Source organism: Artemia franciscana, chromosome 9, assembly GCF_032884065.1.
Source record: "Artemia franciscana chromosome 9, ASM3288406v1, whole genome shotgun sequence".
NCBI lineage: Eukaryota > Metazoa > Arthropoda > Branchiopoda > Anostraca > Artemiidae > Artemia > Artemia franciscana.
In genome coordinates this window covers 42,376,201-42,387,826 of record NC_088871.1, presented here as the reverse complement: position 1 = coordinate 42,387,826, position 11,626 = coordinate 42,376,201, and the positions used below count along the sequence as shown (strand labels likewise).

General features: G+C 34.2%; 2 protein-coding genes across 6 annotated transcripts in view; both read right to left on the bottom strand.

The window, feature by feature from the left end:
• The window catches only part of LOC136031433 (uncharacterized), a 509,032-nt gene that overhangs the window by 49,261 nt on the left and 448,145 nt on the right, over nucleotides 1-11,626 (bottom strand). The window lies entirely within an intron of this gene.
• LOC136031435 (NFX1-type zinc finger-containing protein 1-like) overlaps nucleotides 2,228-11,626 on the bottom strand; it is a 71,556-nt gene continuing 62,157 nt past the window's right edge. Inside the window, exons 6-8 of the mRNA XM_065711012.1 lie at nucleotides 7,379-7,897; nucleotides 5,283-5,591; nucleotides 2,228-2,703 (exon numbers count right to left, since the gene is read on the bottom strand). Coding sequence (XP_065567084.1) covers nucleotides 2,668-2,703; nucleotides 5,283-5,591; nucleotides 7,379-7,897 — 864 coding nt within the window. The 3' untranslated portion in view covers nucleotides 2,228-2,667. The remainder of the gene's footprint in view (nucleotides 2,704-5,282; nucleotides 5,592-7,378; nucleotides 7,898-11,626) is intronic.

Here is an 11,626-nt window from a genome sequence, read left to right as displayed (position 1 = left end):
TACTGTAGAAGTTTCAAGCTCCTATCTACAAAAATGTGGAAATTTGTATTTTTTGCCAGAAGGCAGATCAGGGATGCGTGTTTATTTGTTTGTTTGTTTGTTTTTTTTCCCAGGGGTGATTGTATCGACCCAGTTGTCCTAGAATGCTGCGAGAGGCCTCATTCTAACGGAAATTAAAAGTTCTAGTGCCCTTTTTAAGTGACCAAAAAATTGGAGGGCACCTAGGCCCCCTCCCACGCTAACTATTTTTCCAAAGTCAAAGGATCAAAATTCTGAGATAGCCATTTTATTCAACGTAGACGAAAAACCTTATAACTATGTCTTTGGGGACGACTTACTCCCCCAGAGTCCCCGTGGGAGGGGCTACAAGTTACAAACTTTGAGCAGTGCTTACATATAGCAATGGTTATTGGGAAGTGTACACGCGTTTTCAGGAGGATTTTTTGGTTGGGGGCAGGGGTTGAGAAGAGGGGATATGCTGGGGGAACTTTCCATCGATGAATTTGTCATGGGGGAAGAAAATTTCCATGAAGGGAGCGCAGGATTTACTAGCATTACTTAAAAAAAACAATGAAAAAATAAATATGAACACTTTTTTTCAGCTGGAGGTAAGGAGCAGCATTAAAACTTAAAACAAACAGAAATTATTACCCATATGAGGGGCTCACCTCCTCCTAATACCTCGCTCTTTACGCTAAATTATTTTTAGTAATTTCAACTATTTATTCTACGGCTTTTGTGATTCAGGGGTCATTCTTAATGAATTGGGACAAAATTTAAGCTTTAGTGTAAAGAGCGAGGTACTGACGAGGGGGCGAACCCCCTCATATATGTAATAAAAGCAGAGAATACAAAAGTTCTTTACGTAAGCTAATTTATAAGTTACGTATATCTTTTAATAATAAAAAGATTCGTAAAAAATTAAAAGTTCTAGTTGACTTTTTAATTAACCGAAAATCGGAGGGCAACTAGGCTTCCTCCTCCGCTCTTTTTTTCTCAAAATAATTCGATCAAAATTATGAGAAAGCCATGTAGCTCATCAACGCCCTTTCCTCATCAACGCCCCGCTCTTTACACTAAGTTTTTTTACTGTTTTAAAAAGAAGAGTTGAGAGAAAGAGTCAAACTTTAGCGTAAAGAGCGGGGCGTTGATGAGGAAGCAGCCCCTTTCATATACGAAGTAATTTCTGTTCGTTTTAAGTTTTAATGTCGCTCCTTACTTTCAGTTAAAAAAACTTGTTTTTTTTATTTAATAACAATAGAAAACAATAACTTGAAACATAAAAGAAACTACACAGCGTGAGAATTTATTATAGTTTAAATTTTTAATAAGAGCTTAATATGTTCAAGAATGTAACTTAAAAAAATTATGCGTTCGGAAATAAGAGCTTAGCATGTTCGGGGATGCAGTAACGAAAAACGTTTAGATTGAAAAATCCTTCGGAATATTTATAAAATATCAAATGGTAAAAATCATTAAATAATGAAACAACTTTGATTTAAGACAGGGATCAGTGTTTTGAGCCGCCATCAGGATTTTTTAGGCTGCAAACTTTTCGCCTATTACAGACACACCTTATTTTTGACTGTAAGTAATCTATTCCAGAACCTCTATTCTTATGTACTCTTTCCTGTTTACTCCCTTATGAATAGCTTGAGAGCAAAATTTTCAATGTTTCTTAACAACATTCAGCTTTCTATCAGTGGGCCCCCACATAGTGGAAATAACTATGATGTTTCTATAAAATTACGTTTAGGCTGTAGTTAAATTAAGTAAAATATTCATCAAGTCTGTTTGATTTGGATTTATGGTCAATAAACTAAGTTCATAATATATTCATCAGTTTCTCAGAAAAGTATCATATTTTCATATCAACATATCTTCATCTTTAGTTCTGAACAGATATCTTGAACCATCCATGGTTCAGATTCATATCCAACCACCGTCAAAAGTGTTGGTCTTAATATCTTAACATCTGATCTAAGATTAATTTAGATGGAACAATCATAAAAGCTAAGGCTTTAGGAAGTTTCTTTTGTAGTTGAAGGCAGTTTAAAAACAAGTAGTATTATTTTTTTCCGGTTATTACATCAATTCTTTCCTTTTTGTTGGTCAAAATTAATTTTCCATTCCTTAAGCCAAGTCATCGTTACATTCAATAAAAATTGAAAGGTAAACACGATGAATTTACAAGAAAATGATTTATTCAGCCTAATACTTACATTTATGTGGCATTGTCTGGTACATTGGTGTCCACAAGGTAATGGAATATTGCATGGAATACTGCAAAAGGGCACGAAAAAAGAAAAAAATTCACTTAGTTGCCTGTATTGGCATTGCTGTTGTATAAGATGACCGCAATCTGGCAAAACTTCTTCAACCATAACCAAGCACTTGTAGTCTAAACTATCAACAAAGCAGGGTAGCGTGGCTGTGTGGCCACAGGGTAAAGCTTTCTCAACTTTAATTATGCATTTTTCACATTCTTCGAAACATTTCCTAGGACATTGATGCTTTTCAGAGCAGATATATCGGTCACAAGTTTTGTTGCATTGATATTGAAGGTGATCTCGGTCGTCAAAATGACAGATTCTTTGGCATAAATGACCACAGTTCAAAATTGCGTAACATTTTTGCATACAACCTCCATTGGTAACAGCAGCAAAATCACTGGTATTTGTTACTTGAGTTAGTATCATTAACCTGAAAAAGCATATTAAAGGAACAGTAACCGACTGTTTTATAAGAAATTCAAAAGAACTCTTAATAATTAGGAAATCTTAGATGTTAATGAAAATGTATTTTCCTTTTTATATCTTTTGAATTTAATGAATTTTTTAGGGTTAAGGACTAAAGGTTTGTAAAGCTTGAAAAAAATTATTTTGCATGTATTTTTGTAGGTGAAAAGATTTTATTTAGCATGAAGTCTCAATAGATTGGATAATATACATTTTCGAGAAAAACTGTTTAGAATATATTATCACAGTTCGTGCTAACGATTTGTAGATAAGGAGCGACCCGGCTCAATAGTAACCAAAACTCTAAAAAATGGAATTTTAATACCAATAGTTACATCAAAAGAATCGCATTTTAACGCTGATTTTAAACATATAAGTTTCATCAAGACTAGTCCTACCCATCAAAAGTTACGAGCCTGAGAAAATTTGTATCGTTTTAGAAAATAGAAGGGAACACCCCCTAAAAGTCATACAATCTTAACAAAAATCACACCATCAGATTCAGCGCATCAGAGAACCTTGCTGTAGAACTTTCAAGCTCCTATCTACAAAAATGTGGAATTTCGCATTTTTTGCCAGAAGACAGATCACGGGTGCGTGTTTATTTGTTTTTTTTTTTCTTTTTCCCAGGGGTCCTCGTATAGACCAAGTGGTCCTAGAATGTCGCAAGAGGGCTCATTCTAGCGGAAATGAAAAGTTCTAGTGCCCTTTATAAGTGACCAAAAAATTGGAGGGCACCTAGGCCCCCTCCCAAGCTCATGTTTTTCCCAAAGTCACCGATCAAAATTCTGAGATAGCAATTTTATTCACCATAGTCGAAAAACCTAATAACTATGTCTTTAGGGACGACTTACTCCCCTGCAGTTCCCATGGGAGGGGCTACAAGTTACATACTTTGACCTGTGTTTACATATAGTAATGGTTACTGGGAAGTGTACAGGCGATTTCAGGGGGATTTTTTGATTTTTGGAGGGGGGAGTTCAGGGGAGGGGGGTTATGTAGGAGGATATTTCCATAAAGGAAAAGTTTTTCTACTGAAAGTAAGGAGCAGGATAAAACTTAAAACGAACAAAAATTATGACGCACATGAGGGATTTACCTCCTCGTAGTACCTCACTCCTTACGCTAAAGTATTTTTAGGAATTTCAACTATTTATTCTACGGCCTTTGTGATTCTGAGGTCATTCTTAAGGAATTTGGACAAAATTTAAGCTTTAGTGTAAAGAGCGAGGTATCGACGAGGGGTGAACCCCCTCATATACACAATAAAAACATACGAATATAGAAGTTCATTAGGTAAGTTAATTCGTAAGTTACGGATAATTTTTTTACAAATGAAAACGTTCGTAAGAAATTAAAAGTTCTAGTTGCCTTTTTAAGTAATCAAAAAACTAGAGGGCAGCTAGGCCTCCTCCCTCTGTCCTTTTTTCTCAAAATCTTCCGATTAAAACTATGAGAAAGCCATTTAGCAAAAAAAAAATTAATATGCAAATTTTGTTTTAATTATTTATGTGCGGAGAGCCAAGATCCAACATGCATTAATTCAAAAACATCCAGAAATTAAATAAAAAATACAAGTTTTTTTAAACGAAAGTAAGGAGCAACATTAAAACTTAAAACGAACAGAAATTACTTCGTATATGAAAGGGGCTTTTAATCCTCAACACCCCGCTCTTGACGATATTTTTTTTTATCTTTTAAAAAGTAGAGTTTAGAGAAAGATTCAAACTTTAGCGTAAAGAGCGAGGCGTTGAGGAGGAAAACCATTTTCATATACGGAGTAATTTCTGTTCATTTTAAGTTTTAATGTTGCTCCTTACTTTCATTTAAAAAAAACTTTTTTTTTTATTTAATGTTCATATGAGGCTTTTCTGGAGTATGAACTCTCAAATGGTAAGATAAGTGGCAACTAGGAGTGAAAGATGAATCGCAAAATTGACATTGCAGTTGTTTTTTTCCCTCAGTGAACTGGTAAATGGTTTGACATATGAATAATATTAAAAAAGAACTGCTTACCACATATCTCGTATATATATGGTTTTTCAACTGTATCAGTTATTATACGTCAGCATAAATATGAAATTTGAGAAAAGAGTTTAGTGTATATCTTATATTTATATCTCATATGGGTTTTTTTCGCTTTTTTTCTTCCAGAGATTTTTTTTTCTCTGGTTTGAATCCATCATGCACCATTATACAATGATAGTGCTATCTGCTTTTGATAATTATAGCAACCCTTCAGCTATTTCAGGTGGAGCATCTTGTGCTTGCGTAAAAGTCTAGTCAGCCATTTGTTGACAATTTGGCTTCTTGGATTTATCATTTCTCTTTGGTTTGTGGGACATTCCAAATACCGTATTTGCCTTACCCAATCTTAATGTTGTGAATGTAAATGTTGTAAAATATTGGAAAAGTAAAACAGTTAAAAATAAATGTTTTGGAAAGTTCTTAGTTGCAAAAACGGTGAAGATGAGAAGGTAAAGGATAGTATGAACGTTTATTTTTGCTTAGCTTTTCATTTTTTTTTTCTTTAAGAAACATTACCTGATTTTTAGAATCATCGATGGATTCACTCAAGTCAACATATTCTTGAACTTTATGACATGGTTTAGTGATGGTATGTTGGCATTTTGGGAAAACCTGCTTAACCTCAACAGTACAGATGTGCTTTTGAATATCTGCCCCACATTCTATTCTAGCCTCATGTCCGCAAGGTAATGCAGCTTTGATGACGACCTCACACTTCAAACAATCTTCAGAGCATAATCGGTGACATCGATGATCTCCTTTGCATCCTTTGTTTTTCTTTTCACATTTCTCTTTGCAGACGTATTTTTTATGTTCAGGATCGTCCTAAGAATTTAATTAAAAAAAATCAAACTAGAAATAATAAATATGCGTTGGAAATAAAAATGTTAATTATTCTATTCACCCGTCTTTCCAGGAATACCTAGAGAAACAATAAAACGACCTGTTTTGAAAAATAAAAAAAGGTAGGAACCCGTATTATATCCAACGAAGAACCCAGATATCCCTTACCTGGCAATCATAGCCATTTGGTAATCTTAAAATATTTTGTGAAGAGATTATCTTTTTAGGCCCTGGGGGGGGGGAGTGAGATGGGTAATTTCGTCAAACAGTATGAAAAAGAAGAAAATACTCTAACACTATCGAAATGATGATTAATTGTGATAAAATCATCAAAATCATAAAGAATCTGGGGTTAGGCCCTTAAGTCTTGATCTATGTATTATCCAACCCAAAAATTAAAATAATATAAAAGATAAAACTTCTGAAACAAAGCAAATATATAAGAAGATGAATTAACCCAATATACCAAAGAAAAATAAAACTAAATAGGAAGCATTAGTAAAGACAATTTTCAGGAACTAAGGCTTCATCGGCATTGAAACAAATTCATATGCGTTGAAAGGAATATAAGTTTTCTCAAATCATACTTGGAATAGTGCTGAAAAAGTAAACTGACAATATAAAAGAATAAATAAAATACACAGTGAATTAAATATTTTGTAGTCGAAAAATATAAAAAGAATAAAATTCTTTGCTTCAAGGCAAAAACAACTGTAATTGAAAGTTTTAACTGTAAGTAATATACAGAATTTCTTGGATCCATCAAAATAACAATAGAAAATAATAGCATGAAACATAAATAGAAACTAGACAGCGTGAAAATTTATTATGTTTTAATTTTGAATAAGAGTTTAATAAGTTCAAGAATGTAACTGAGAAAATACTGTGTTTGGAAATAAGAGCTTAATATGTTCGGGAATGTAGTAACGAAAAACCTTCAAATTCAAATATTATACGAAACATTTATAAAATATCAAATGGTAAAAATCATTCAACAATTAAAAAATTTCGATTTAAGACAGGGATCAGTTTTTGAATAACAACCAGGTTATAAAGTGTTTGAATACTGCAAACTTTTCGCCTATTGCAGGAATAGCTTATTTTTGACCGTACTTAATTTTTTCCATGACCTTTATTTTTATGTACTATTTCATGTTTACTCCCTTATGAATAGCTTAAGAACATGATTTTCTTAAAAACCCATAATCCGTCATTCATAAAATGTTTCTTAACAACGTTAAGCTTTCTATCAGTGGGGCCTCGCATAGCGTAAATAACTATGATGTTTCTTCAAGTTATATTTAAGATGTATTTAAATTAAGTAAATTATTCATCCAGTCCGTTTGATTTGGATTTATGGTCAAAAAATAAGTTCCTAATATATTCATCAGTTTCTCAGAAAAGTATCATATTTTCATATCAACATACCTTCATCTTCAGCTCTGAACAGATATTTTGAACCATCCATGGTTCAGATTCATTTCCGAACACCGTCAAAAGTGTTGTTCTTAATATCTTAACATTTGCTCTAAGATTAATTTAGATGGAACAATCACAATAGCTAAGGCTTTCGGAAGTTTCTTTTGTAGTCGAAGGCAGTTTAAAAACAAGTAGTATTATTTTTTCCGGTTATTACATCAATTCTTTCCTTTTTGTTGGTCAAAATTAATTTTCCATTCCTTAAGCCAAGTCATTGTTATATTCAATAAAAATTGAAAGGTCAACAAAATTAATTTACAAGAAAATGATTTATTCAGCGTAATACTTACACTTGCGTGGCATTGTCTGGTACATTGGTGTCCACAGGGTAATGGAATATTGCATTGTTTATTGCAAAAGGTTACTGTGCATGATGTGTTTATTGCAAAAAGGTTACTGCAAAAGGCAGAAAAATTGGCACAGAGTTGTCTGTATTGGCATCGCTGTTGTATAAGATGACCACAATCTGGTAAAACTTCTTCAACCATAACCCAGCACTTGTAGTCTAAACTATCAACAAAACAGGGTAACGTGGCTGTGTGGCCACAGGGTAAAGTTTTCTCAATTTTAATTATGCATTTTTCACATTCTTCGAAACATTTCCTAGGACATTGATGCTTTTCAGAGCAGATATATCGGTCACAAGTTTCGTTGCATTTATATTGAAGGTGATCTCGGTCGTCAAAATGACAGATTCTTTGGCATAAATGACCACATTTCAAAATTGCGTAACATTTTTGCATACAAACTCCATCAGTAACAGCAGCAAAATCACTGGTATTTGTAACTTGAGTTACTGTATCATGAACCTGCAAAACATATTAAAGGAACAGTAACCGACTGTTTTATAGGAAATTCTAAAGAATCTTAATATTTAGGAAATCTTAGATGTTAATGAAAATGTATTTTACTTTTTATATCTTTTGATTTTAATGAACTTGTTAGAGAAAAATGGAATTTTGATACCAATATTTACATCGAAAGAATCGCACTTTAATGGCGGTTTTAAATATATAAGTTTCATCAAGATTAGTTTTACCTATCAAAAGTTACGAGCCTGAGAAAATTTGCCTCATTTTAGACAATAGGGGGAAACACCCCTCAAAAGTCATACAATCTTAACACAAATCACACCATCAGATTCAGCGTATCAAAGAACCTTGTTGTAGAAGTTTCAAGCTCCTATCTACAAAAATGTGGAATTTCGCATTTTTTGCCAGAAGACAGATCATGGATGCGGGTTTATTTGTTTTTTTTTTTGTTTTTTTTCCAGGGGTGATACTATCGAATCAGTGGTCCTAGAATGTCACGAAAGGGCTCATTCTAACGGAAATTAAAAGTTCTAGTACCCTTTTTAAGAGACAAAAAAAAATGGGAGGGCACCTAGTCCCCCTCCCACGCTCATTTTTTTCCCAAAGTCACCGGATCAAAATCTGAAATAGCCATTTTATTTACAATAGTTGAAAAACCTAATAACTATGTCGTTGGGGACGACTTACTCCCCTGCAGTCCCCGTGAGAGGGGCTGCAAGTTACAAACTTTGACCTGTGTTTACATATATTAATGGTTACTGGGAAGTGTACAGACGATTTCAGGGTTTTTCTTGGTTTAGGGGGGGGGGGGAGTTGAGGGGAGGGGAGGGGTTATGTTGGAGGATATTTCCATGGAGGAACTTCTCATGGGGGAAGAGAATTTCAATGAAAGGGGCGCAGGATTTTCTAACATTATTTGAAAAAACAATGAAAAAAGAAATCTGAAAAGTTTTTCAACTGAAAGTAAGGAGCAGGATTAAAACAAACATAACTTATTAAGCACATGAGGGGTTTACCTCTTCGTAATACCTCACTCTTTACGCTAAAGTATTTTTAGTAATTTCAACTATTTATTCTACGGCCTTTGTGATTCAGAGGTCATTCTTACGGAATTGGGACAAAATTTAAGCTTTAGAAGTTCATTACGTAAGTTAATTCGTAAATTACGTATATTTTTTACTAATGAAAACGTTCGTAAAAAATTAAAAGTTCTAGTTGCCTTTTTAAATAATCAAAAAATTGGAGGGCAACTAGGCCTCCTCCCTCGCTCCTTTTTTCTCAGAATCTTTTGATTAAAAATATGATAAAGCCATTTAGCCAAAAAAACATTAATATCCAAATTTCGTTTTAATTATTTATATGCAGAGAGCCAAGATCCAAACATTCATTAATTCAAAAACATCCAGAAATTAAATAAAAAAACAAGTTTTTTAAATGAAAGTAAGGAGCAGCATTAAAACTTAAAACGAACAGAAATTACTCCATATATGAAAGAGGCTTTTAATCCTCAACACCCCGCTCTTTACGCTAAAGTTTTTTACTGTTTTAAAAAGTAGAGTTAAGAGAAAGATTCAAACTTTAGCGTAAAGAGCGAGGCGTTGAGGAGGAAGAGCCCGTTTCATATAATTCTTGAACACTTTTATTATACTTAAGACTATTAAGGTCTCTTGAGCACTTGCTTTATACTTATGATATTCTGGGCTTTACTGAACATCTTATAAATGCTGATAATGTTTCAATTCTGGAGGTATCCACAGAACACAAGTTTTTTGTGGTTTCTACTAAGGCGACATCAGGTCTTCCGTCTGGTGGTCTCGTAATAGCAGTTCGTAAACAGTTCAATAGCAGTTATTTTGAATCCTCTGATTTTTACGTGTCAGTTGATCTAGGCTACCTTGTTTTAGTTTGTGTCTATATGCCCACAAATTACCGAAATGAGGAGTCAAGTCGTAAATATGCATCAGCATGGGCATCTTTGTCTGAGACACTTCACAAAATTACGGCAGCTAATAAGTCACTCCTAATTTGCAGTGACTTTAACACAGATCTTAAAGATGATTCTGCACTTTTTTTGCAAATGTTGCTACCATCACTCCCAAGTGGTGTTTCGGTAATCACAAAGTCAAAACTTTTTCTTATGTGCATAATTCTGGATCTACTTCTGACTTAGATTTCGTTTTTACAAAACTTCCTGAATTACAGTGCGCAATTGTTGAAGTTTCTAGCGATATATTAATAAGTGACCACCTGAGTTTGAAGTTTCATATAGATCTGCCTTTTCAATTGGATAATCGAAAGCCTAAGTGGTTTGTGAGAAGCCAATGGGATCGTATAAATATCCAGGTTTACCAAAGTAGTCTTCATTTTATGCTTTCTAAAATTAAAATGCCGTTCCACCTATTATCAACAAATAGAAAAGGTAATAATTTTGATCTAGATTTTTACCTAGCAGAAATCGTGCATTCACTGAAAGTTTCTTCTGCTCCCGTGGTACCTTGTACAATCATTCGTGGTGGGACCCGAAAGAAAGGATGGAGTCAAGATGAGGAGTTGCAAAAACCTAAAAACCATCATAAGCATTGGTTCAGAATTTGGGTTGACTGTGATCGCCCCAAGACCGGATATATTTTTTGTATTGTGAAGTCTACTAAGGTTGAATATAGAAAGACTATTCGCCGATGGAAGCAGAGGCAAGTTTCTAGCCTATCAAATGATATCCGTAATAATCCCCAACAGCTTTGGAAATGTGTATCTAAATTTATTTCTTCACCTTCTTCACAGCATAATCCAATTAATATATTGTCATGGGAAAAATATTTTTCTTCTTTACTTTCTGATGATCCCCCACCATTGGATATTAGGTTTCGAGAAACCCTAGAAAACTATATTTCAAAACTTGACCACACTCGTAATCTGGTTACAATCACTCCATCACGAATTGAGGCTCTGATTCGATTTCTGAAGAGTAGAAAAGCACCAGGGTCTGATGGTCTTCAGCCCGAACATTTGGTTCATGGAACCCCTGAACTATTTGAACATCTTGCAATATTGTTTCAGGCATTGGTTGCTCAACAGTATGTATCGGATGCATTGTGTGAAGATATAGTAACGTGTGTCCCATAGAAAAATAAAGATCCAAAATCTTGTTAGTCATATAGATCAATTACAGTATGCTCAGTTTTAGGAAGACTATTTGAAAAGATATTATATAGAGAAATTGGTCATAAGTTTGACCACGGGGACCAAGAGTTTGGGTTTTGTGAAGGTCTTGATGTCCAAAATGCCCACGCAGCTTTTCTTGTGATTTTTCAACGTCATAAGCATTCGAAAAGGAATCTTTACGTTTGTGCTATGGACATATTTAAAGCCTTTGATAAGATTCTACATTCCCAAGGGATTTTATCTCTACTAAGAAGTGGTGTGGACCCTTACATTTGTGCACGTCTGTGGACATGGTATCGAAAAGCTTCAATTCGAGTGCGAGCAGGAGGCCATGTGAGTAACTGTATTAATGTTCATCATGGAGTAAAACAAGGTTCAGTGCTAAGCCCTGTGATTTTTAATATTGCTATTCGTTCGGCTACTCGCCATTTACCACCATATCTAATTGAGCCATATATAGATGCAAGTCAGTTGTCATATGCGGATGATATTCCTCTTCTGTCTGATGACCTCCAATGATTATAGAAGCCTGTAGATAGTGTTTGCACTGCCTTGAACGGAGTC